Source organism: Chrysemys picta, chromosome 8 (assembly GCF_011386835.1).
Source record: "Chrysemys picta bellii isolate R12L10 chromosome 8, ASM1138683v2, whole genome shotgun sequence".
NCBI classification, from domain to species: Eukaryota; Metazoa; Chordata; order Testudines; family Emydidae; genus Chrysemys; species Chrysemys picta.
The window spans coordinates 103,731,208-103,757,204 of NC_088798.1; the positions used below are offsets into that span (position 1 = coordinate 103,731,208).

At 47.6% G+C, this 25,997-nt stretch overlaps 1 protein-coding gene across 4 annotated transcripts in view; it reads right to left on the minus strand.

Annotated features, from left to right (window-relative positions):
* The window catches only part of FLT4 (fms related receptor tyrosine kinase 4), a 98,480-nt gene that overhangs the window by 4,883 nt on the left and 67,600 nt on the right, over positions 1 to 25,997 (minus strand). For 3 of the 4 annotated variants that reach the window (XM_065556014.1, XM_065556013.1, XM_065556012.1), the window contains exons 11-29: positions 23,919 to 24,060; positions 20,509 to 20,617; positions 18,178 to 18,537; positions 17,723 to 17,869; positions 16,464 to 16,595; positions 15,937 to 16,043; positions 15,319 to 15,454; positions 13,381 to 13,485; positions 9,366 to 9,479; positions 8,990 to 9,078; positions 8,495 to 8,642; positions 6,952 to 7,046; positions 6,121 to 6,243; positions 5,415 to 5,526; positions 4,940 to 5,039; positions 4,395 to 4,500; positions 2,343 to 2,482; positions 1,269 to 1,389; positions 545 to 630 (exon numbers count right to left, since the gene is read on the minus strand). In XM_065556014.1, the coding sequence (XP_065412086.1) occupies positions 545 to 630; positions 1,269 to 1,389; positions 2,343 to 2,482; positions 4,395 to 4,500; positions 4,940 to 5,039; positions 5,415 to 5,526; positions 6,121 to 6,243; positions 6,952 to 7,046; positions 8,495 to 8,642; positions 8,990 to 9,078; positions 9,366 to 9,479; positions 13,381 to 13,485; positions 15,319 to 15,454; positions 15,937 to 16,043; positions 16,464 to 16,595; positions 17,723 to 17,869; positions 18,178 to 18,537; positions 20,509 to 20,617; positions 23,919 to 24,060 (2,472 nt within the window). The remainder of the gene's footprint in view (positions 1 to 544; positions 631 to 1,268; positions 1,390 to 2,342; positions 2,483 to 4,394; positions 4,501 to 4,939; positions 5,040 to 5,414; positions 5,527 to 6,120; positions 6,244 to 6,951; positions 7,047 to 8,494; positions 8,643 to 8,989; positions 9,079 to 9,365; positions 9,480 to 13,380; positions 13,486 to 15,318; positions 15,455 to 15,936; positions 16,044 to 16,463; positions 16,596 to 17,722; positions 17,870 to 18,177; positions 18,538 to 20,508; positions 20,618 to 23,918; positions 24,061 to 25,997) is intronic. The other variant, XM_065556015.1, reaches the window with a different exon arrangement.

The window sequence follows — 25,997 nt, forward strand, 5'->3', positions numbered from 1 at the left end:
CTGCCTAACACCACTGGGCAATGATTTGTAGGCATTATGACAGAGGAAAGATGTAAGGAAGGATTTTAATAGACATGGTGGCTTTATAAAATTTGCTGGGGAGATTTTCCCAGGTGCAGTGAGTGGTGTGGGAAAAAAGCGTGGAGGTGCCTGAAGGAGAAGTGGACGAGTACTTCCGTGTGCCTTGTTATCTCAACAGAGCCATTACTCCTTTGCCGTATGGAATGTGTTTTGGGCTGTCAACAAGGGGTGGTTTTTATTTAACAACTTTCACAGGTCGATGTGCTGAGGTATTTTACCACTTGTTAAAAGTTTATACGTTTCACTCAGCTGACTCGGCCCAACTTCACCATGCAAAAGCCATAGGACCAATCAAGCCCTTTATTGCAGAGGGCTCTAGGAATGCTGCCTCCAGTAGCAGATTCTGTGGGTAGGCAGCTGCAGATACTTCAGTGATCTCAGTGCATTTTTGCCTCAGGGTGCCTCACAGCAAGCACTGCTGTGGACAACAAGAGTGGTTCACGGGAGCGAGTTAAGGAGGTACCTGAATCCACCTTCTTTTCTGTGTCTGTTTTCTATCCTCTCAAATTCCTCTGATGCCAGGACCATCCCACTGTCCGTTTGATTGTCCTGGGAGGAAACAAGGAAGCAACATGCATTATGAGTACCATCCCTGTCAAGAGATCCATTCGCTCATCAAGCGCAGACTCAATCCTTCATTAAATCAAATACAGGAGGGAGCTGGGAAGAGTGAGAAAGTAGCCCTGAGGGGATCGTGGGACAATTTTATCTGTAAGTGCCATAGTTTCACTGGGGCCCACTTTTCAAATGTAGCCTCCTAAAAATGGCATGTGCAAATGCAGAGTTTGCGTGTGGCTGCCTGGGGAGCATTCCCAGGTGTTATACAATGCAGACCAGGGATTGTTAAAGTCTGGCACAAGGTTATTAGCATATGACTGGTCCTGTCATGGATTTCAGTGTGCTTGATCTACTGGCCTTGTTCTTACAAACCTGGGAAGGGTGAAGAGCCGAATCCTCTCTGGACCTCGCTGGCAGATCTAATTTACTTGTTCAACACTCAGCTCATACAGTGATCGGCACTATAGAAAATCCTTACATGACAGATAGATGAGTGTGCATGGGATGGGATGAGATCATGTTGGGATGGACAGATGGAGGAAGGACGGTTTTCTATCACTAGTAAATGGGCCAGAAAACAAACAACCCCCTCATCCCTCCCTGCCCATCTCCACCCAGAGTCTACTCACCGGGTGTGTTTTATACATTGTGTGTGTCATGGGAAACTCTTCAAATGTCTTTATTCTGGATGGACACCTTATCTGATTTCCTCCAGTCAAACAGCCGGGGAATGACACACAGTTATAGTATCTGGCGAGAGAAGCATACAGCACACAGTAAACTGAATAAGCCAAATATCTGGATCGGTGCTCCACAACAGGTCACTTGCCCTATGCTACCCTCTCAATACAGAGCTTACTCTGGGGAGCAGGCAAGCACAATGGGGCATTTAAGGGGGCTGGAGGAATTCATACACCTCAAGACTGCGGTGCTGTGAGGTAGCCTCCCGTTCTTACACGCATGGAGTGGAATATTGTGTTCCCTGTCCCTCCTGCAGCAGAAAGCACACTTTAGTGAGGGTGGCAGCAAGGCAGACTTTCCAATTTAGCCCCAGTCCTCCAAAGGTTTCCCCCTACCCAAACAGAGGAGCTGTTCACCTGAGCAGGGGTAGGGTTACAGTGCTTAGCAGCAGGGGTAGCTGCTGATGTATTGCTCTAGGGGACAAGGTGAGAGGGACAGAGCCAGTTACACTGAACGGAGACATGATGAAATCCTCAACATGCAGATGTCCTCATGTCCCAACATTAGATTGTGGAACGGCCTCCCAAAGAAAGAGGCGCAGGCCTGTCACTTGCATCATTTAGAAAGGGACAAGATAAAGCACAGCTGGGATCAACCTGCATTGGAAGAGAGAGAGACTGGACAGTCTAACAGGTCTCTTCCCTTGTTAATGCACAGGACCCTGAAATCTATAGCCATGGTCTTGGAAGTGTGACTACCCTGTTAGTGTAGCTGGAGGTAGGTGGAGGAGGCAGGTCGTATGCTCAGACACCAAGGTCTCTCCCCAGTCACTGAAGAGAACATGAACAAAACCCAGATGCAAGATCTCTAAGTGTTGGAGTCAGTTCTGCTTAGAATGTGACCTCCCAACCTAGCACTACTGGGGTCTTAGCACTTCCAAAGGGCATCCTTAGAAGTCTGGATCCCTGCTTGGCTCTCTCTTTTCCTCTCACAGTGTTTCCCAGAGGACAACAGGGACTCACCTTGCTGCTAAGCTGTGGCAGCGTAGCCTCATGTCAAATTCCTCTTCATCAGAGTTCTGCTGGGCAGAGGACGGCACTTGGGAGAAGCCGTCATCTTCGGAGCTCTGAGAGTCATTCAGTGGGATGTAATCCTTCCCCTCCTGAAGGGAAGGAAAGCGAATGTGCTTACAGAGAGAAGAGGACTCTGCAAACAGGAGAGAACTTTGTACATAGACACCCTCAATAATAGGAGGGAGTGTTCCCATTGTATGCAGTGTTCTTGTAGCCATGTTGGTCCCAGGATATTAGAAAGACAAGGTGGATGAGGTAATCTCTTATATGGGACCAACTTCTGTTGGTGAGAGAGACAAGCTCTGTGTAAGCTCAAAAGAACAGAAGCTGGTCCAATAAAATATATTACCACACCCACTTTGTTTCTCTAATATCCTGGGACCAACACGGCTACAACTACACTGCATAAAATGGAAATATTCCTTCCCATGAATACTTCACCCACCTTGTCTCTCTATTCCCATTTTAGGTCTTTTGCTTTTCTGGAACACAACAACCCCCTGGAGATTTCCATGTCCTTTGAGTACAGTGAGTTAAGTGTCTGTGTGCATACAGGTGTGTACAGTGTGTGCTGATGTGTATGTATGGGGGGAATAGGGAAATAATAGGTGAACTCTAATTCCATAGCTTGATAATGTATACAGTTCCTTAGGCTTTCCTCTTCTTGAGGTGTTTATAACAGGTATGTACAGTACTTGTTCTGCTGACCTCCATCCCTAGGCTCTCTGTTAGCCACTTAACTGCCTTTGGGCCATCCTGTATGTACAATACAGAATAAACACTACATCAGGCGATGCCTTGGGTATAGTACTTCCCTCTAACCGACTTATCAACTACTGAGCAGCACCTGCAGTGTGTTGCACGTCATACACCTGTTATGTGATGTACCAACGAATTGTCAGTGTTCCAAAGGCACACAGCTGCAGACAAGACAGGTCTGCATTTATAAAATGGTTAATTTTTGTTTATAATTGAGAAGGTTAGTCATATTTAAGCATCCAGCTATCTTCAGCTAAAATAGTGTGCAAAGGAGAAATTAAAACCACAGGGGCATGCTCACACCAGATAAAAGTGCAGTGGCATGCTCACACCAGATAAAAGTGCAGATAAGCTACTGTGTAGTAACAGTTAGTAACACGGTAAGGTAAATCTGTATGGCACTGTTTGCATGTGTTTGTGTAAAAGAATAACTATTTCATTCAAATGTCCACGACACTCAGATCCGAAGAGTTTTTAAGAATTCCTCGTGTTTGTTAATTATGCCTGACAGAGGCAGGAGCCTGCCAGGATTTTGAATCAGTTTAAAAATGAACAAGTCATAATTTACAGATAAGGATAAAAATATTAAAAAGACAACCGAGGAATAATGAAAAAGATCTGTCCAATAGCTAGACCAGGGGTCGGCAACCTTTCAGAAGTGGTGTGCTGAGTCTTCATTTATACACTCTAATTTAAGGTTGTGCGTGCCAGTAATACATTTTAACGTTTTTAGAAGGTCTCTCTTTCTATAAGTCTATAATATAGAACTAAACTACTGTTGTATGTAAAGTAAATAAGGTTTTTAAAATATTTAAAAAGCTTCATTTAAAATTAAATTAAAATGCAAAGCCCCCTGGACTGGTGGCCAGGACCCGGGCAGTGTGAGTGCCACTGAAAATCAGCTCGCGTGCCACCTTTGGCACACATGCCATTGGTTGCCTACCCCTGAGCTAGACAATAGTGATATGTTTGATACTGTGAAGTATACATTTTACAAAGGAAACTTACACTAATTTATACCAGCCCACATATATATTGTATCTCCAGTGGTGGAACGCTGATTTGCACCAATGTAGGCTCTGACCCCTGTGCCTGCACACACATGCACAAACACAAGCGGAGTCAGATGTGGGCATAGCTGGCCAGCAGGATGGCCAGCAATGAAAGGAAGAACAAGCTGTTTGAAGAAAACTGACCCAGCGCAGTTTGGTGCTGGATTATGACAGTGCATGAAAACCTCACCTGCTGGACATTTTCCTGAAGAAGGTCCCCCAGGATCTCCACCAGGTCTGAGAAAGTCGGTCTCTCCTTGGGGTCCCCATGCCAGCAGCTCAGCATTATACGATAACTGCCAAGAGGAAACAACATGCACTGTTCATCAAGTTCATCCTTCTTGTTCAAGCTGCAACTCCCAATTGAACACAAGGACTACTGTGACACCCCTGTGATGGAGGGGAATGTGATCCCCCATGTCACCACCTGGCCTCCTACAGCACCATCCCAGTTTGGTTACCCTGTACAGAAGGAAGGTTAAAGCTGAATTATTTTAAATAGCTCTGAAACATCCCTCTAGTTCTTGTGATTATTCTTATTTGTTTCAGGCTCCTTCCTGGAGACTTGGTAGCAGGCTAAAGAGTGGTTGGGCCTGCCCACCACACACTGGTTGAAAGAGAGAGTCTATCCATCCTGCCTGGGGGACTTTCCCCTGGCCTCCTTGGCCCCATGTTTTCTTGTGTTTTCTATAGTATTTCCTTGGCGGGGGTTCAGGTCTGAAATTTCCAACTCACATTTCTGCAGTTGCGTATTCTGGAGCTCTCATCCTGGTACCATCTTTCAGTCTCTGGCAGAACTCTTCATTGATCTGCACACCAGGGTAGGGTGAGGCACCTAGGAGAAAAATCCAAAAGTGGTCCAGGGGTTGGAAAATGAAGTCCATAGGACAACAATCAAACTTTCTCCTCATTCTACCTTTCCTCTCAAACCAATCTGAGCGATGCAGTCACTATTCTGCTCCACTCCCATTCATGAAATGGATCTTTCTTCTGAGCCAGAAACCCTCACATTAGGAGGAGGCTGACTCCAGACCTCTAGTCCTGCCTACCACCTTTATCTTGCACTGGGAGGAAGTGATCACCAGAATGCCCCACATTGGGAGGAGGTGTCATTTTCTTCCCACTTCTCCCTCAGACATACTGCAGAAGAGAACATTCTTCCTGCACAGCAAAGCATGGTGACATCATCATCATGACCACTACCACTTACCTAGTGAAAATATCTCCCAGAGGAGGACTCCAAAGGACCAGACATCACTCTGGGTGGTGTAGACCTTGTCAAAGATGCTTTCTGGAGCCATCCACTTCAGAGGAAGGCGAGCCTGTGGGACAGAAGCATGCTGTTGAAATTCAGTCACCATCACAGCCTGGAACAAGGCAATGGATACCAACAGGAAAGCAAAGCCAGGCATCCTGCAACTGCTCTTCCCTGGCCAATTTTATAGACAGATGAAGATGTAAATGTGCAGTCAGGCAGTTCTTCAGTCAAAAGTAGGGAAACATTGAGGTCTGGTAGATAGAGAAGGGGGTTAGGGATAAACAGGCAGGGAAAAGAGGAGGAATAAGGAAAGTTAAGAAGATAAGAAAGGAGAGAAACGGATGGACTGATGGGCAGGAGGGAGAAGGATTGATGTCTGGGAAAGGAAGAGAGATGTACACAGATCTGCAATGCTCTGTTTAGAGCTCATCAGTGATTACAGCAGTACATGCACACTCCAGATAAGTAAATATCACATTCCTGGCTAAATCCAGCGAGGGGTTACAGTCTGAATGTTCTCCTGTCACAGATGGTGTTAGACCACTTGCTCATTCCTGTTTCCCTGGTCTTTCCCTGCATACACCAGCCACAGGATTGTTTTTATACTTCCAGTCCCAGTCTTAATCCAGATGTGAGTTAGCTGAGATTCTATACTCACACTGCCCTTCCTGACATAATCAGGATCTTTGTAGATGTCTCGGGCCAGTCCAAAGTCACAGATCTTCACCACATTGTTCTCTGACAGCAAGATGTTCCGAGCTGCCAGATCTCTGTGGATACACTAAGGGGAAAAACAATGGCAAAATCACAAAGAGTGGGACTAGTGGGGGATCAGAAGGGGTAGAGGAGGAAACTGAAGTGCCTCTCATTCAGTTCCCTTGTAGCAACTAAAATAGGAACCCAGCACTTAGGTGCACTAGCCTTCCACCTCTGGAGACCTGGGGTCAAATCCCACTAGCTCACAAAGAATAAATAACAACCACACAAATAACTGCCTCACAGAGTGTTGGGTGCTGGAAACAGAATAAAAACAAACAGAATAAAACGAGTCACATTTTGCTTCCTTATGGGAGCCGGTACCTTTTTTTTATTCTTTTGAAAGAGGCTGAAGTTAAAAATTAGAAGGAAACTTGGTGTTGTGGCTAAGGGCCTGCACTGGGACTCAGGCGATCTGAGTTCTATTTGCACCTCTGCCTCAGACATTTTGAGACCTAGTGGCTCAATCTCTCTGTGTTTCAGTTGCCTATCTGTAACAAGGGAACTAAGAATAGGTTCCTACCTCCCAGGGGTGTTCGGTGGATAAATTGATATCCCCCCCACCCACCTCATTGTCTTTTTACAGATGGGGAACTGAGACACAGAGATTAAGTATATATGTACATATACATAATAAACACACCTACATATGAGGCACTCAGTAACTATGATGGTGGGCACCATGTAAGGTTACTCATAGACAGACAGATGTAAAATAGTAAGGCAAGCTCACCTTTCTAGATGCCAGGAACTCCATTCCACGTGCCACCTGGAAGCTATAGCAGATTAGGTCTTCCATAGTCAATGGACTTTGCCACAAATCATCCACTGTCCAGAAAGGAAAGAAAAATTGTTATCTCACCTAGCTAGTGGAATTTACCCTCCCCCGCTCACAGCCTACCTCCACAACTGCTGGACCAGGTCAGCATCGAGGCAAACTACAGGGATGTTTAATGAAGCCTGTTTCCTAAAAGTACCAGATCCACCGTAGAGTTTCCCTGTGACCATTGCAGGTGATAAAATATTCAGTCAAGGCACCTGTGCAAGTTTGAGGAAGAAAATTCCTGCAGCTAATGCTCTTCAATTAGGACAGTCACAGAGAAATCCCAGACCTACGGAATCTGTGCCAATTGCAGAACCAGGCAAGTAGAGGATGCTTCCAGATTAACCATATTCACCACTATTAATATTTATTATTTATATTGTGGTAGAGACTAAAGGCCCTAAGGTATCAGGGCCCATTACCCTAGATACTACACATGTACAGAATGAGAAGCTGGTCCTGGACCCAGAGAATTTACAGTCTAAGGGCTTCTCTATACTTACCGCGCTGGTTCGGCGGCAGGCAATCGAACTTCTGGGTTCGATTTATCGCGTCTTGTCTGGACGCGATAAATCGAACTCAGAAGTGCTCCCCGTCGACTCCGGTAATCCTGCTCGCCGCGAGGAGTACGCGGAGTCAACGGGGGAGCCTGCCTGCCGGGTGTGGACCGCGGTAAGTTCGAAGTAAGGTACGTCGACTTCAGCTACGTTATTCACGTAGCTGAAGTTGCGTACCTTACTTCGATTTGGGGGTTTAGTGTAGACCAAGCCTAAGTTTATTACAAGAGACGGATGGGGGGAACCACAAGGCAACAGCGAAGTGATTAGATTAATTAATAGTCTGCCTCAGCATCAGAGGGGAAGAGGTTCCCTCTTTCCCCCCTCAGGGATCTCCCTTTATCTGTCCTCACATAAAGAGGAAGATGCTTGTCCTACATCAAACGGGAAGAGAAACTCACTGTGTAGCCCGACTAGCCTTCCATCTGACTTAATCAACCCATCTGGAAAACCGAATAAAACATCTAGTCAGGAGACCAGGGTTCTACCCCCACCTCCGCCAAAAACTTGCGCTGTGCCCTAAGGCAAGGCATTTAACCAGTCTGTGTCTCAGTTCCCCCATCTGTAAAATGGGGTGATACTTACCTGATTCTGTGAAGCTTTTTGAGGCTCCAGACTAAAAGCTCTTTGTAAGAGCTAAGATCTGTTATAAACTGCTAGTGTTCTCCATAGACAGTATTAATCTTCATCATACTGGCTTATGTAACCGAGGATCACGTAATACCACATGATTCCAACTAATGCAAAACAATTTGACGAATAGCCTATTTGTCCCGGTGAGTCAGAGTTCCCTACTGTACATTGTCAGATGCCCTAATTATTCAATGTTAATTAAGTTTGGCACTAGTTTAACGGGATGAAGTGAGGAGCTGCTGGTGAAAACAGGGGCTCATTACCTTCCTGTATAGGCTGTGCTGTCTGGCTCTTGTTCATCAGAAGCCTGTTGAAGATTGCGCTGTCGCTGGTACCAGAGCGACTCCTTCTGTCTGCTCTCACTGCTTCTACTAAGGACCGGACCTGGATGCGCAGTCTGGGTGATTTCTCCTGGGAAGCAGGCCACACCCAAAAGGTAATCACGGGACACATCGTCTAACCACTGCAGCAGTAATTCAGTTGACACATTTATTGTATCCTAGGCTTTTGAATTCTGGTCCACCAATGGAGCCCAATCCTGGCCTAGAAGCACCAATCTCCCATTGGACAGAAAGAAATTTACTCTGCATTCACACATCAAACACACTGTTACATGGAACTGACACATTTCTAGGCACATGATGTCTTTGTATCTTATTGTCAGGGTTAAACTCATTCCAAGCCAGAGATATTCGTCTTCGTTCACTAATCATGGGAAAGGCCCTTAAAGATGACACAAGATGAAGGAGGCTACATACCCTGTAAGGACTGAATCCTTCCCGTTTGGTCCGCAGGTAGTTGGAGAGGTTTCCATATTTACAGAACTCAACAATAACCATGAGTGGGCCTGGAAGAAAAGAAACAAAGGAGTTCCTGGAGCAGAGTTAAGGACATGGGGCTAAAATCTGTCTTGATGTACACAACATGCAATCCCATTGTGTTCAGTACATACACACACACACACACACACACACATAAATACAAACAGTTGCATCCTTACGCTAACACACACCTACACAGTCACACACACAACAGAGGAAATGGCAGAGTGAGGCAGAGGGAATGATGCCCAGCATGGAGGTGAAAGAGCTTTTCACTTCACGGCCAGCTGCCTTGGTGGTCTTGGATATTTACCATTGGGCTTGGTGCAGGCACCCAGCAGGTTAACGACATTGAGGTGATTTCCAATGTGAATGAGGATCTTCAGCTCCGACATCAGTGCCTTGTGCTCACTTGCAGTAGCTCCCTCTGGAAACAAATAAACCGAATTATGGTTCCCCCTTAATTACAGCCCCTTCCTCCTCCCTTCTTTTTACTGAGGCTTTATCCCCAATAGCCTCCAAACCTTGGCAGCATGATCCATAACTGAGTTAAAACAGTTCTTGTCAACATGGTTACGGCACTAGTATAGATATGGCTTTAGGACTTTTGAATATTAGCTTATAAAGTGATAACCTCAGCCCTGCAGAATCACTGTTTGAAGGCGAGGAGAGTTGGACTATTAATGTAGAGCACTGAAGTAAAAGCGAACACAGGTTGGGCCTGACACACTTAGGCCAGAGGTAGTTGGAAGTGGTTTATATCCAGGGATAAATGATGACACAAGGGTTATAGACACAAAGGCAGATGGACCCAGACATAGACACACACACACTTGTAACTTGGCCTTTTGACTTCTTGAGCTGATGTGATGAGCCGCAAACCCATTTCTGGGAAACAAAAGGAATTTGGGGTTTTCTGATCCTGACTGAAGATAGGAACATACAGGTTCAGAGTCCCCAGCTCGATTTTAACCCAGAAGTTCATTTTCTAGTCCATTTACTATTCTAAACACCCAAAGGTACTCTTTGAACAGCTCATTCTACATGGCATTTTCCCCAGAGAACACGAACAGCATCAGGCATTGTGTCTTGGTAGTAATTTAGGCAGCGAGATACTTTGTTATTGCTCCATGACTCAATTTCACTCTCAATTTGTATCCTCCTTTATCATGAGTATTTTCTCTGCTACGTTCCTCCATCCTAATCTCACCACCTCTGGGATTTGCAATTTTTGGCTGCTTCACTGTGGAGATTCCCTAACTTGTGTGGAAGGAGCTCCTTCTTAAACAAAATCTGCCGGGCCTCAAAGTCAGAAAACAACAGCACCTAAAGGGGATCTGCAAAACTTGTGGAAAAAGGTAGTCACAAACAGCCACGTTTTCAAACAGGCTTCTGAAATTGTTCCCACAGATTTTACATGTGCATCCATATGCACAAATGAGCATTGAGATGAACAGTTACTTGTAGGGCTGTCGATTAATCGCAGTTAACTCATGCAATTAACTCAAAAAATTAATCTCAATTAAAAAAATTAATCACAATTAATTGCACTGTTAAATAGAATACCAATTGAAATTTATTTCATATTTTTGGATGTTTTTCTACATTTTCAAATATATTGATTTCAATTACAACACAGAATACGAAGTGCTCAGTACTCACTTTATATTATTTTTTATTACAAATATTTGCACTATAAAAACGATAAACAAAAGAAATAGTATTTTTCAATTCACCTCATACAAGTACTGCAGTGCAACTTCTTTACGTGAAAGTGTAATTTACAAATATAGATTTTTTTTGTTACATGACTGCACTCAAAAACAAAACACTATAAAACTTTAGAGCTTAGAAGTCCACTCAGTCCTCCCTCTTGTTCAGCCAATCGCTAAGAGAAACAAGTTTGTTTACATTTACTGGAGATACTGCTGCCTGCTTCTTATTTACAATGTCACCTGAAATTAAGAACAGACGTTCGCATGGCACTTTTGTAGCTGGTGTTGCAAGGTATTTACATGCCAGATATGCTAAACATTTGGATGCCCCTTCATGCTTCGGCCACCATTCCAGAGGACATGCTTCCATGCTGATGATGCTCGTTAAAAAAATAATGCATTAATTAAATTTGTGACTGAATTCCTTGGGGGAGAATTGTATGTCTCCTGTTCTGTTTTACCTGCATTCTGCCATATATTTCCTGTTACTGCAGTATCGGATGATGACCCAGCACAGGCTCGTTTTAAGAACACTTTCAAAGCAGATTTGACAAAATGCAAAGAAGGTACCAATGTGAAATTTCTAAAAATAGCTACAGCACTTGACCCAAAGTTTGAGAACTTGAAGTGCCATCCAAAATCTGAGAGGGACAAGGTGTGAAGCATGCTTTCAGAAGTCTTAAAAGAGCAACACTCCGATGGGGAAACTACAGAACCCAAACCACCAAAAAAGAAAATCAACCTTCTGCTAGTGGCATCTGACTCAGACGATGAAAAAGAACATGTGTCGGTCCGCACTGTTTTGGATTGTTATCGAGCAGAACCCGTCATCAGCATGGACGCATGTCCCCTGGAATGGTGGTTGAAGCATGAAGGAACATATGAATCTTTAGCGCATCTGGCATGTAAATATCTTGCGACGCCGGCTACAACAGTGCCATGCGAATGCCTGTTCTCGCTTTCAGGTGACATTATAAACAAGAAGTGGGCAGTATTATCTCCTGCAAATTGTAACCAAATTTGTTTGTCTGAGCGATTGGCTGAAGTAGGACTGAGTAGAGTTGTAGGCTTTAAAGGTTTACACTGTTTTATTTTTGAATGCAGTAATTTTTTTGTACATAATTCTACATTTGTAAGTTCAACTTTAATGACAAAGAGATTGCACTACAGTACTTGTATTAGGTGAATTGAATAATAATATTTCTTTTGTTTTTTACAATGCAAATATTTGTAATAAAAAATAAATATAAAGTGAGCACTGTACACTTTGTATTCAGTGTTGTAATTGAAATCAGTATATCTGAAAATGTAGAAAACATCCAAAAATATTTGAATAAATGGTAGTCTATTATTGTTTAACAGCACGATTAATCATGTGATTAATCGTGATTAATTTTTTTAATCGCTTGACAGCTCTAGTTACTTGGTTTCCACATGCAAATAGTCCTCTCTATGTGCTTTCCTCTTTTGCTTACATGTCAGGAAGTTTCATATATGCCTGGTAACCAATATGTGCAAACAAAAGTGATTTTTTTTACCCAAATGGGCAACATGCAGAATAGGAGGGTGCCATTTTAGGGTCCTGCTTGAAAACGTGGCCACATAAGTTTAAGATCTCAAATCTGTAGCATGCAATCTTACTCCAGCTCTGAAACTGGCCCTAAGGCAGGTTCAACACTCCTGACTTCAACTGAGTTGTGATCTGAATGTGGCCCTTAAACAATCACATTTGAAAAGCAAATGATTTGAAAAGCAGCTCCTCCTATACTGACCAGCCGAGAGTGGGGTTCAGGATTCTGTATCTCTCCTTTAAGAGTCACTGATATCACCCAAGCTCTTGAAATGAAGCAGGAAAGGAGTGTTTTCCTGCACTATGCACAGCTTCTTAGGTGTCTAATATTGGCGTTAACTCCAGCAGAACCCTGAACTTGAGTCTTGGCAGCTATATGAAAGAACCGATTTTTAAATATTTTGATTCCCAATGTTATTGTACTTTGTGTCAGACGTGCAATGATCTAGAGACTATGTTACCAATTTGGGACCTTAAACAGTTCTACACAATTAGGGTCAGGTTTTCAAAAGTATGTAGGTGCCTAAAGATGCAGATGGGTGCCTGGTGGGATTTTCAAAAGTGCTTAAGCAGGTCAGGTGCGGCAGAACCAGAGCTGATTCCAATGGGAGTGAGGTGCCTGACCTTCCTGGGCACTTTTGAAAATCCTGTTAGGCACCTAAATACCTTTGAAAACCTGGCTCTTTGTCCTTCTTTCCCCTGTCTGCTCTGCCAGGCTCCTTCCAATGGACCTGCATGGGGACAGGACATCACTTATCAGAGGTCAACAGGGTCAAAGGCCATGGAGCTAAACGTTAAAAAGGAAGGTTGTTCCTTTAGGGCATAATCCAACCCCCATTCACCTCACCAAGGGCTGGATCGGGCCCTTGGACTCTTTAACGCCATGAGCACAGGTATGCACTCTAGCGATGACAAGGGATTAGTTTAAATCACTCAAGATGTTTCTGTGAAAGACAGATATTAACCAGATGGACGTTCCCAGGCAGATGACTCATCCCCTGCTGTCCACAAAAGCCATTCATCCTGCCTCCCCATCTTCGTACCTTTCAGCATTTTAACTGCCACAGTTTCACAGCTGTTACTCTTATTAATCCCAAAGGCAGAGGCTTCCACCACCTTCCCGAAAGCGCCATGGCCCAGGACTTTACCTGCCAAGGAGGGAAACACAGGGTAAAAGGGAGCGTCATGGAGAACTGGTGCGGGGCCTGGGGAATGGGACAAAAACAAAACAGGAAACGGCGAGAAGGAGAAAATGAGTGACAAAGGAAGAGGAAGAAGTGCAGTGTGCACCCTTCCCAGGTGGCTGCCTGCTCAGACGGTTATAATGAGAGAAAGGACAAGGGGGGGAACTGAGACAGACCCAGCATTGACAAAGTAGAGGAAGGAAACAGCTTGCGGAGGTGAGGTGCCATTTGTTGCCCTGGAGCGGAGTGCGTGGGAAAGGTGTGCGTGACACCTTGGAGCAGAATGACCAGGGCTGATGTCATTATTCCGGTCCTTGGCGTTCTCATTCACAGCGCTCCGTGTAACCCTTTGTAGGCTACATAAGGAGTGGAGTGGTGTTGTGTGTGTGTGTGTGTGTGTGTGTGTGCACATGGCTCAGGGTGGTGGACACATTCCTAGGGCTGGTTTTTAAACCGGAGCGCTGATGTGCCCTCAGGCTGGCACAGCTCTGCCCAGGCAGCTGCATGTTCCCTCAGGACAGCTGAAAGGAGATGCATGCCCCGGACAAGCCAGAAGCCCCAGGCTTGAAGTGCATTGGCTGCTCTTCTGTTAGCCCTTCTGAGTTGCAAGCCATGTCCAACAGAGGGGTACTCCTGAGTGGGAGATGGACCCTAGCGATGGGGTGGCAGAGTTATGAGCTCTGTGGTTTCCCTGGATCAAGGTGATGAATGGAGTGAAGGAGTGTGATCAATTGCAGACCAGGAAGTCTTTCATAAAGCAACCACCACATCAGACAGGACACGTATAGTAACACAGCTCTGCGATAGTAAACTCCCTCCCTGGGTCCCAAATACTAATCAGCTCTTAATCACACCCCTGCCTGGTACATTAGTATTATTATACCTATTTTACAGAAGAAGGAGACACAAAGAGATTAAGGGCCAGGTTCTCATGCCCGTGCTCCTGCACAATAGCACCTTACTCCACAAGTAGCCACACTGAAATCAATGGGGCTACTAGTCCAGTAAGATAATACACAGGGTGAGTTGGGGTTGCAAATCTGGCCCCAAGTGACTAGCCAAAGGTCACAGAGTAGGGTTAGAACCCAGGCATCCTGACTGTAATGGCAAAATGACATTCCTGACCCTATGCAGTGTTGTTGTAGCCACGTGGGTCCCAGGATACTAGCGGGACAAGGTGGGTGAGGTAATATCTTTTATTGGACCAACTTCTGACCCTAGCTGAAAGACGGAGCACTGGGAGACTCAGCAGCATTGGTGGTGGCCTTCCAAAGTGTTATCAGAGCCATCACTGGGGAATGATTTCATATGAGTTGTCCAAGCTCCTCCTCCTCCTCCTAACTCATCACCCAGTGTGGACAGGAGCAGGGCCTCACAGGGAGAGCTACATAGCTCTGAAAGCTTTCACACTGAGATACAGGAGCTTCCAGAGAGAGGATAGCACATATTGTTCACAGAGAGAGAGCAGGGTTCTACAAGGGCCTGGATTTGGGGACCTGGCCACGACAAAAGAGTGACTCCTGAATCCCAGTAAAACAGGGGCCACAGAAAGCAAGGGAATACAATCCAGAAATCCACAGTAGGTCCCAGGATGGTGGCCGAGGAGAGACAAAGAAATCTGCCAAGCATAGCTGAGCCAGGAAACATTTGAAGGCAGAAGGCGGTGGTCCTGAAGCCAAGGAAGTAGTGGACACAGAGAAGGAGAGAGCGAGAAAGCTGGAACCCAACCATCAGACGCAGCCAAGAGGCTCGCATAGCAAGGCCCTGTCTGTCCTGTGGCCAGCAAAGAGCTCTCACCTAGCCGGAGTCGCTCCCGTGGGAATTCCCACTTGCTGGAGTCATAGGGCAGGTATTCGCACTGCTCCTCCAAGGGAACCTCTCCGGGGTCCATGATGATGGACAGGTAACCGGTTTTGATGTCAGCGTGGGCAGGCTGCAGGAATCAGCAAAGAGGGGGTGTGACTAGGCAGTTCAGCACCAGTTCCAGTGGGGAGACGCTTACACAGCTCCGGTTCTGTCCTACCCCCTTGTGCTGTGACCTGACTCCCTTGTTTTCTGGCACCACAGAGTAGGTTTAATCATTCTGAACGGGGGCTTTGGGGATCCCCGCCATTTTCCCTCACCCCCTTTGTTCTGGGTCCTCTTCTCCAATGCCAAACACCATTCTGCCTCCTTCTTTGTGGCTGCTGTGAGCCCTGTACTTGGAAGGGAGCCAGTCCAGAGCACCATTCAGTGATCGTCCTGCCAGCAATGCTAGAACTAGGGACACGCTGCAGTGGTTTTGCGGATCACCTTTGCAGCTACGCCTCCCACCCGGAGAAGCAAGAGCCGTGTGAACTCCCATCTCCATCTCCCCTCTGCTCTCCACCCTCCCTCCCTGGTGCCACACTGCGGGGGCAAAAGCAGGCAACGTACCCTTTTGATGTTGCAGAAGATGAGGATGAGGAGGATCCAGAAGAAGACAGCGATGACCCCGGTCCCAATGAGGATCACGATCTCCACGTTGGTCCGGTCATCGGAGCCTGCAGAACAGGAAGGGAAATTGCTGAGTCAGAGAGATGCTCATTCTCCACCTCCTGTTCCAGCCTGCCCCATCCTCATCATGGGGTACTGTGAGGCAGGTGTTGGAGAAGGTGCGTCTGTGCCTTCCCTCTCGCACAGGGCTGAGCACAGGAGAGTAGCAGACGCTGTTGTGAGAGCCCTGTTCCCTCTCTGGGAGGAGGGCTGCGCTGCCCTGTGGGTATCCAAGCTTGGCCTAGAGCTGCCCTTGGACTCCTCAGACTGACACCTTCACTCCAGCTAGATGGAGGGGCCTTCACTCACATCTCCGCATCGACTGTCTCAGAGCACACAGAAGCAGAGAGGGGCCTTGCTCCTCCTGCTTTGTCTGCACTCCCAGAGTCTGAGGGGATTGTTCCCTGGGCTTGGGATGCTGGCGGTACCTTCCACAGAGACGCTGGCTGAGGAGTTCACGCAGCCTTTGACGTTGCAGACACTGCACAGGTAGAGCCCAGCGTCCTCTTCTCTCACCCTCTGGATGCTCAGCCTCTGGTTCGAATCCGCCAGGTCAATCCCTGAAAGGTACAGAGGCTAATGGTATCAGTGTGAGCTGGTGCAGTCTCCGGAGGGAGGGGATTCTCATGCCAGACAAATTCAGACTTGAAGTAAAATGCAGCCTTTTAACAGTCAGGGTGATTAGCCTAGGCTCCCCACTGCACATGACCTCAACTAGCTAACAAGGTTTTAAACATGGCCTGCCCAGTCTGCAGTAGGTGCAGGATCTGGTCTAACAGCCCATTAGTTAAAAGATTTTATCTAACACGTCACAGAACATGGCCTCTTTTCCTCGTCCACACGTGGCCTCCAACTAGGCTATAAAAAGCCCCTCAGGGCCTGTCTAAAGAAGTGGTTCTAAGCACCCACGGGAACACGCAGGACTCAGAGCACAAGGAACCATTGCAGGGAAAGCGGGGAACGCTCCCATTACTGGCTCCAGTTTCATAGAGCCCTCACCATGTGCACAGCACCATCTATGAAGCCATCCCATTTGGAGCGTGCCCTCTCCCTTGGGTCCTTCTGCACCCTGGCCAAACACAGGCCAGCAAACGTTACTGTTGCTAGCAGGGCTCCTGCGAGTTTCCCTAGAGTGGTGTGAACAAGGAATTTTTTTTTTGCCATAGAGCTGTGCAGCTAAACCATGCCACAGACTAGCCCCCTCGGTAACCTGCAACATGGCTTCATTACATGACTAAACTGGTCTTCTCAAACCAAAACCTCCAGGCTGTTCAGGGAAAATAAGCCAGAGGCACCTAGCAGCACCAGTATTTAACTGCCCTAGTATCTAGTTACCCACACAGCCTGCCGTTTCAGATGGAACACGGACAGAGTCTAACTTGGCTACACCTTGTAATAGTTCAGCAACTCCTGTCTGCACAAGTCTCTGAATAAAGCTTACCAGCTGTGTGTAAGCATGGCATAAATGCAGCGGCACCTGAGCCAGGTCCTAATGCGGTCTGGCTGGCCAATGAGGACACACTCAAATTGTGGCAGAACCTGGTTAAAAAACATATTCCAGCCCAATGATCTAGTAGCCGTCTTTAAACCAGGGCATGGCAGGGCCAGGATTCAAATCTAGTTTGCCTGACTGTCCTTTGGAAGAAGATTCCCTGACCTCAACTCCACCCTCTTGAACCAACCGTACCTGAAACCTCTTCCACCAGCTTCTCGTCTTTATACCAGCTGATGTCAGGAATGTGAGCGCCATCCACCTTACAACGCATCTCTATCGAGTCGCTGACGTTCACCCATATGTCTGTCAGGTTCTGCTTCAGTCTGGGGACCTCGAGGGCTAAAGGAGCAGCAGCATCCAGACAAAGAGGAGATTAAAGACAAGCAGGAGATTGTTTGCTTTGAAGACCATCTCGGCCCATACAGTACTGGGGAAAGAATTCTAGGGGGTCCTAATATACTGTAAATTTTGAGTATCTAGCCCCTTCTGGGTGAGGCTGAGACAGGCAGTGTTGAGAACTCTCTCATAGCCAGCACCCCTTGCTGCTCAGGCCCTGTGCACCCTTTCCCTGTGCTTCCTTGTGTGCTCCTTGCCCTGCATCACGCCCACCATCACAGAGTCACTCTGCCTGCTCCCACGCTCCTCACCCTGTACAGAGATGTATTTTTTCTGGCAGTGTTTCTCTCTGGTCTTTCGGTTCTGCACCTCACACACATAGTCTCCCTCCTCCCCCAGGGAGATGTTTGGGATGGTGAGCAGCAGGGCAGCGTCGTTGGAGTCGGGTTCGAAGCGCAGCTCCCCTTGCATCTTGGTCGCATAGTGGTGGACGTTCTTGCAGTCCAGGACGAGGGGGTTGCCTTCCTCATCGTGGAGCTTAGAGAGGTTCAGACGGTACCACTGCAGGTTCTCATAGGTGTAGTTATCCGCATTGCAGCTCATCCTCAGGTCCTGTCCCTCAATGGGCTCCTCTGAGGGCTGGGATTCAATTTCAAATCCATCCGGAATGGCTGCCAGGAAGGCAAGGGAAGGAAACGGATGCGTGACTGAGATTTTAAGGCTCCATGGTGCATCACTGCCTTACAGGGTGGAATGGTCTCCCTGTGCTTAGCACTCTGAGTCCATCTTGTATATAGACACGGATAAAAAAATCCCTCCCCAAAGCACAGTGATAACCTGCATGATGCTGCTAAGAAAATGCTAAAACAAAGAGGAGTCATAGGTGGTGCACTGAAGGCCGAGGCTCAAATTAAGATTGGGTCACAAATGAAATAAGGTTGCAGGGTCTGAATTTAAGCTTTTGGTGGTTACTTCCCTGGTCCGATATTAAAACCCAGGGTTCTAAACCGCTTCTGCAAAAATGTGTTTGGACCCCACCACTTGCAGGGCCGGCTCCAGGCACCAGCCGAGCAAGCTGGTGCTTGGAGCGGCAAATTGTTCAAGGTGGCATTCTGCCCAATCCTAGGGCGGCACGGCCGCTTTTTGTTTTGTTTTTGTTTTTTTTCTGCTCCGGCCGCCCTGTAGGGGGTGGCAGCGCGGAGGACGGGAGCGCCCTGCAGCAAGCCCGGCAGGGCAGTGCGCGTCCTTCCCTCCCAGCCGACTGAAGTGGTGTGGAGCCCTCCCGGCAGGGGGCACGGCGGAAGGGGCCGCGTGGTAGCGCCCCGCTGAAGCCCTGGCCGCCCCCCTTCTCTCTCTCTCCCCCCGCTTCCTCCCTCTCCCCCCGCTAGCCAGGGCACATCTGCAGCGCAGGGAGTCCCCCTGCACCCTGGCTCTGGCCGCGCCACAGGTTGTTTTTTTTTTGCTTTGCCGTTCTGGCCGCCCCGTTTTTTGTTTTTGTTTTTTTGTTTTTTGCTTGGGGCGGCCAAAAAGCCAGAGCCGGCCCTGACCACTTGCACATGCAAAGAGGCATTTGTGCATACAAGCTAGGCAAGTGCACACACAGAAGATTACTTGGGATGCAATTACCCAATTTGCCTATGCAAATACATATCTGCATACACAAATACTGGCTGTGTGCGCGCGCAGTGTTGTTATTAATTATTCGGATAGAAACCAACAGTGTGCTGGGCTCTTTGCAGGCAGGCTCAACCCCCAAACAGCATATAACCCACACAGCCCTCAGGCACAAAATCACCATGAAATTCTGTCCAACTCCCAATTTCTACATAGCAGGGACATGGGCCTGTAACAGCATGGGGACTGTGCAAAGGAAGTTTACACAGCATTTCACTGCACGATCCCTAGGTTTAGCCAATGCTGTCAGTCTCCAGCTTCTAAAAACTCAACTAGATCAAATTCATCTCTGCCCTGTACCCTCAGAATTCCCCAAGGCTCCTGCCAAGTGTCTCAGGACCCGAACGCAAACCAGGAAGGGTGAAGTTACCCTACAGAGCACTAGAGGGTGCTGTTGCATCAGACACACCTGAGAGTTGCAGGCTCTGACTTTTACGATTATTAAAGACTAAGGTTGTGAATTCTCCACTCCAAAGTAGGCAGGATAGTGTAAGGAAAGAGGATTCACAATCAGTGACTGACATACAGAGTCCCAGAAGATGCTGACATAGGCACCGTTTTTCAGTATTGAATTAAAAAAAAAATAACCTGCAGCAGTGACCAAGCTGGTTTCTCCCCATCTATGCCTGCCTAAAAGATAATGACATTTTACTTTAAATGCTAAGTTTGCTACCAGGATCTGTGCCTTTGCCAGCTGGATATCAGCCTTCTTCAGGACTCTTTATGTGGGATTACATCTCCAATTAATGTGGAAGCCGAAGCTAGTGCAGAATGCATCTGGCTTGCTGAGATGAATTTCTGATTCTGAGCACATGGCACCAGTTCTCTGGGCTCTGCACTGGCTGCCTCAGGGTTTCCAGGTGGAGTTTGAGGTTTTGACCTATAAAGCCCTAAGTGGCTTTGGGAACTGCCTATTGGAGGGACACAAGATAGACAGACAGACCTCCCTGGCATCTGGTGGTACTCACTGGTCACATAGAAGTAGATCAGCCGTTCATCTCTACCCACTTTGTTGGAGGCAACGCACTTGTACATGACGGAAACATTGGCTTCCTGGATCACCAGTTTGCTGACCGTCTGATAAAGGAAGTGAATGTCAGAATGAATGATGGTGAGGGGAGAGACAGGATCTTCATGGCTCTCAGGCCGACAATGGGACAGGCAGCAAAACACAAACAGCAAAATCCTCCCTCCTTCCCCCCCCAAAACCTTAAAGTGCTGTTCTACTCTGAACAGTGATTGTGCCCTTTCCTATTCCGCGTACTGCTGTTGACTCTTGTGACAGCACTACCTTTTTGCTGCTTTCCACTCCTGTTAGCACTGCAAAGCCTCCGTGGCTAACAGAGAGTGAGCAGGATTCTCTTGTGCATCAGACACTAAACTCCAATCAGTCATACAGGGAGCAAGCCCACGGAGGGCTATGGAGACAATGGGACAAGCAGGTGTCCCTGAGCGCCCAATACGGCCTGCCAAACCTTTATTCCGGGTGACAAAGAGTGAGAAGGAAAGAGCTTGGTTTGATTCCCAGATCCCAGGTTTAGTTTGCAGGACTTGCAGTTGGGAAGAAAAAATCTTTTTATTTGTAAATTGAGCACATCTGAACATGACACACCTCCGTATCATTTTACGGCTGCGTCTCAGAGCAGAACTGTACTTTGGCCCTCATTCAAGAAAGCATCCCTCTAAAGGAAAGCAGGAAAGCATGTGCTTAAAGTCCCGCTGAAGACAATGGGACTTGAGAATATGCTTAAAGTGTTTTCCTGAAGAGGGTTCGTTACTATCAGGAGAAAATCAGGGGTATGAAAACATTGTGCATCTGACCATTTTAGAGCCTGTTGTAATTTTTTCTCCATTCTGTAAATTCCAAGCTTTCATTTAAAATTCTTCTTCCTTTCCCCATTGCCAAGGTACAGCCAATGCAAAGTAAGCAGATGTGCTGCTGTTCTGTTAGTTCAAACTTAAAGTCATAGAGTTTAAGGCCAGAAGGGACCAACAGATCATCTGGCTGACCTCCTGTACATCACAGGCCACCAACACCGGCACCTACACACTAAGCCAGCAACTGAAATTAGACCCAAAAATTACATCCCACAGGAGATTAGACTATTATGTGCCACCGGCAGAGAATAGGAGGGAGAGAGGTGCACCAGTGGCTGAGGCCCCTGTAACGGCAGGGAAATGTCTCCGGAAGACAACAGCAAGTAACACAAAAGGTTGGAATTCACTCTTCCTCCACCCTAGTCACCTCATTCAGGTGTGAACTTCAAAGCTGCGTGTTATGAAGTGCTTCCCATTCAAAAGACATTGCAGCATGAAGCCTGGGCAATTTCCTTCCCCCCATTCTTTATTTGAAAACTACACGATAATTAAATGCAAAAAACTACGATGCAATGTCTAAAATGAGGATGAAAATGCAAAAATTAAAATGCTGACAACAAAAATAATTTGCCCACACTATGCATCCTGTACATTTTATAATATTCATTTTGTGATCTAAATAATAATATACTAAGCTAGGTAATTAATCAGAATAAACAGGTATAGAAAATACTATACGTCTGCAACATGGCTGAGTTAATATTATTGGAACCTTATGTGTTGCATTTTCTGACATCTTGTGTTTTTTGCTCTGCAGCCATAATTTTGCATGAATGTAGGGATTTTTGCATTTCTTCTACGTCTTTCTGTATAGACTGGATTATCCTATGCTGAACACATCATTGCACATATTGGCCTTTTTAGCCAATTTTTACACCACCACCTATGACCTGATAACTGAAATCTGACTGGAGGTTCTCAAACTGTGACCTGTGGACCACCCTGGACTTGAGAGTCCTTCCTGAAGAATGAAGAGTGAATCCAGCAGTCAGAGTTAGGCGGTTCAGAAGGGAGGTGGGTCCCTCACAACACCTCTCTCTTAGGGCCCTGCAGAATGACTTGTAGGAGACACCTTTGGGGACACAACTTCCCACCACAAGCAGCAAAATTCTCTCCTCCCAGAGTTTTGGTAACTCCTATGGGGCTTCACTGTCTGACTTAGAACTTTGGAATATTTACATTTAAAGTTATATCTAACTAGCTAGGGAGTGGGGAGGAAGAGGTGAAGAATGCAAGGGATAGAGGAGGAAAGAAGGGGAAAGAAGGAAAGGAGGAGGAGGAGAAGAGCAGAGGAATGAAGACCTAGATGGTATAAGAAAAGATGAAAACTATGCTAAGAGGCTCCAGGTTCCATGACCATCTCCCGATACACCTGTTGGTCACCAGTTCACGCTCCTGCTTCTGGTGTGGACACTCAACCATTAACCCTGACTCAGAACTGCTCTGAGCAGATGCATAGGCAGCATCTTCCCGTCCACCGCCCTTTCAGTCACAGTGACGGATTCCTGGCTGGGGCCTTGGAACAGGAAGTGACTTTGGAGGTGTGTATGAAAACAGGAAGTGACTTTAGGAAGTTGGGAGCCATTTGTTTGTTCTCGAGCCTGCATTGCTCTGTGTGTGTTTGGTGTCGAACACTCTAGCCTTGAACAGGAAGTTAGTCATGAAGGAGTGCACAGATCACTGACACTTATGGCTACCGGGGGATGGAAAGAAACGGCTATTGAATGCTGGCCATGCTTTTATAGGGCAACACATCAGAAAGAGGGAGAGATGTCCCTTCTAGAGAGGAAATGCGCTGCGAGAGCCAATGGAATTTCTTGGACTCCCAGGGGCACCTCCTGCACAAACACATTTTCATTCACAAAGCAGCAATGGACTCAGGCCAGGATTTCTACACAACCTTTGTTCCCTGGCTCTTCCCACTACCCACACAAGCAAGTGACATGCACCACTGAAGGCAAGCATTTTCCTGGGATGTTCAGAAGTTTCCCCATCAGCCCTGGCCCCCATTCCCTCTTTCTCGGGTGGCTTGGTGACTGGTCAGCAGTATTTGGCTGATTTCCCCCCCAAAATTAACTAATTTGTTCCCGCTTTTATATCAGCATTCTGCTTCTAAGAAGCAATGTCCGTGTGTGGGATTGAAGGGAGGGGAGTTCGAGGCACAGAGTGAGGTGGGAGAGAGGCCTGTCTCTGGGGCTCAGTCCAAGTCCAAGGGAAACCATTCTCTCTCCAGCTTGGTTTGGCAGAGACAAGCTGGAACTGCATGTCAGGCAACCAGGAACTACCCCAGCCATTTGACGATACTGCCTGTATCTCTCTGTTTCTCAGTCCCCTCTCTCCTGGTCATTGACAGGGCTGGTACTTTTATCTCACAGCTTAATTCTTAGCAGACACATGGGCATGGCTTCTCATTATTCTGTGATCACTAGACAACCTGATGCTGTTAGAGTGCTCCCACATGACGAGCCCAGGCCGTGGGGATACAGAGAAACCACCTCACCTTATTTCTTCCTTCCACAGACTCTGTCCAGGTGTCAATGCTCTCAATGGGGTTCTTAGCATCCTGTGGGGACACGTCCTCCCAGTCCTTGCACTCGGGCATTCGGTCCCGCTGATGGCGCCTTGCTGCCCGATGCTTGCTACTGCTCACCCGACAGCCATGCAAGAGAAGAGGGGAGGGGAGAGAGGGTGCTCGCTGAGAATGAGGCCAAACGGTGGCACTCCTGTCTGCAGGGTGGGGACTGAGAGCTCGCATGCTCCTTTCGTTGGAACCAATAGGATTTCCCGGGACGAGGAAAGCTCTCCCGGCAGCAATACTTCACACGTCCATGGCGCTTTGCACCTGAAGGCCAATGACACTCCCATGGCTAGTAAGTGGATAGTTCCTCCTTAGATGGAGAAACTGAGGCAGAGAGAGAGAGGATGCGACTCTTAGGCTCCTGGCTCCCAGGCCACTGCCTTCACCACAAAATCATCCTTCCCCCCCCAATGATGGAGGAGAGGGTGTAACAAGGTGGCTTGCTCTTGAGCTGGGGCACCTGGGACTCAGCCAGCCCTGATTACAGGAAAAGTAACATTTGAGTCAGCAGCAAGCAACAGAGGGTCCTGGGGCACCTTTAAGACTAACAGAAGTATTGGGAGCATAAGCTTTCGTGGGTAAGAACCTCACTTCTTCAGATGCAAATTCCCTATGAAGAGCAGCAGGTGGGTGCAGTAAGGGCGAGGATGCTCAGGAAGGCGAGACCTGAGAACACGTAGCAGCTGCTGCAAGGAACAAGACTGGCTCCTGCAGCGACTTTGAACTGTGCCTGGCTCTGGGAAAGAGGGCTGGGGACCCCCAACAAAGGAAGAGAGACATTGAACTGGTGTTGGGGCATGGAGGGACAGTGTATACTGAAAGTGACTAAGTGGGACCAGGATAGGTTTTAATTTCTTGGTTAAGGGACCCCATGAAGGAGACAATGGGTCGGAGTCAGGGCCGGCGCTTTCATTTAGGTGACCTAGGCGGTCGCCTAGGGAGTCAGGATTTGGGGGGCGGCATTTTGCTGCCCTTGGCGGTAATTCGGCGGCGGGGGGGCCTTCCGCGCTCCGGGTCTTCTGCGGCAATTCTGTGGCGGGTCCTTCACTCACTCCAGGACCTGCCGCCGAAGTGCCCCAAAGACCGGGGGCGCGGAAGGACCCCCCGCCTTGGGCGGCAAAAACGCTTGCGCCGCTCCTGGTCGGAGTGCTGCAGAGCGACCTCTAACCACGAGGGACGCAGCCAGCCCTGCTACGGTGGGAACAAAGGCCAGTCATTTGTGCCATGCTCAGTTTCTGGCTCTGTTCCGGTTTGGTTTGCTCTGTCGCGAGGCCTAGATCCATAGTGTTTCTTCTGAGCCTGATTCACAGCACTGAGGGTGTAAAAGTCACCACATGGCTTGGGTAATGTTAGCAGATCTTCCAGCCCTGCAGGGAGTGCACCTGGTTAACCCAGGGGAAATGTCTCAAACATTTAGGCAGCTAAAAGAAACAGGACTGAGAGATTCACCTTGGCACCAGAGCCTCCAGGTTATTACCACTGATGCCAGGGGTACAGGGAAGGGAAGGGAGAGTTCGGTCTTTGATCCTCCAGGAGTGCAGAATCCAGTCCTCATAGGGAAACTGAATACAAACTGCAGTGTGTGTTTCAGAAATGCATGTGCACGAGGGCATGCGGTGAAGAGGTCAGGAAGTGGAGTGGAGCGTGTGTTGGGAGCCAAGGTGGGGGATGGAGGATCCAGGGCCATCCATGGGGTTAGGCACAGGGATGTCTGCTCGCTGCCTGCAGGAGCGGGCTCTGCACTGAGAGTGAGCAGTGGGAGTCGGGGGTGCCAGGAATGAGGAGCAGGGAGTATCCACTGTCCATGCAGGGGACGGGGTTCTGAAGTGAGTGCTCCCCGGCGTGTCTGCTGGTAGCACAGGGCAGAGTGCCCTGCAGTGTGAGTGCCCCAAGGAATCAGGGACAGGGGGCGTCTGCTGGTAGCACAGGGCAGAGTGCCCTGCAGTGTGAGTGCCCCGGGGGCAACATCAGGAATCTGTGTAAACAACAGGAAGTCAGGAA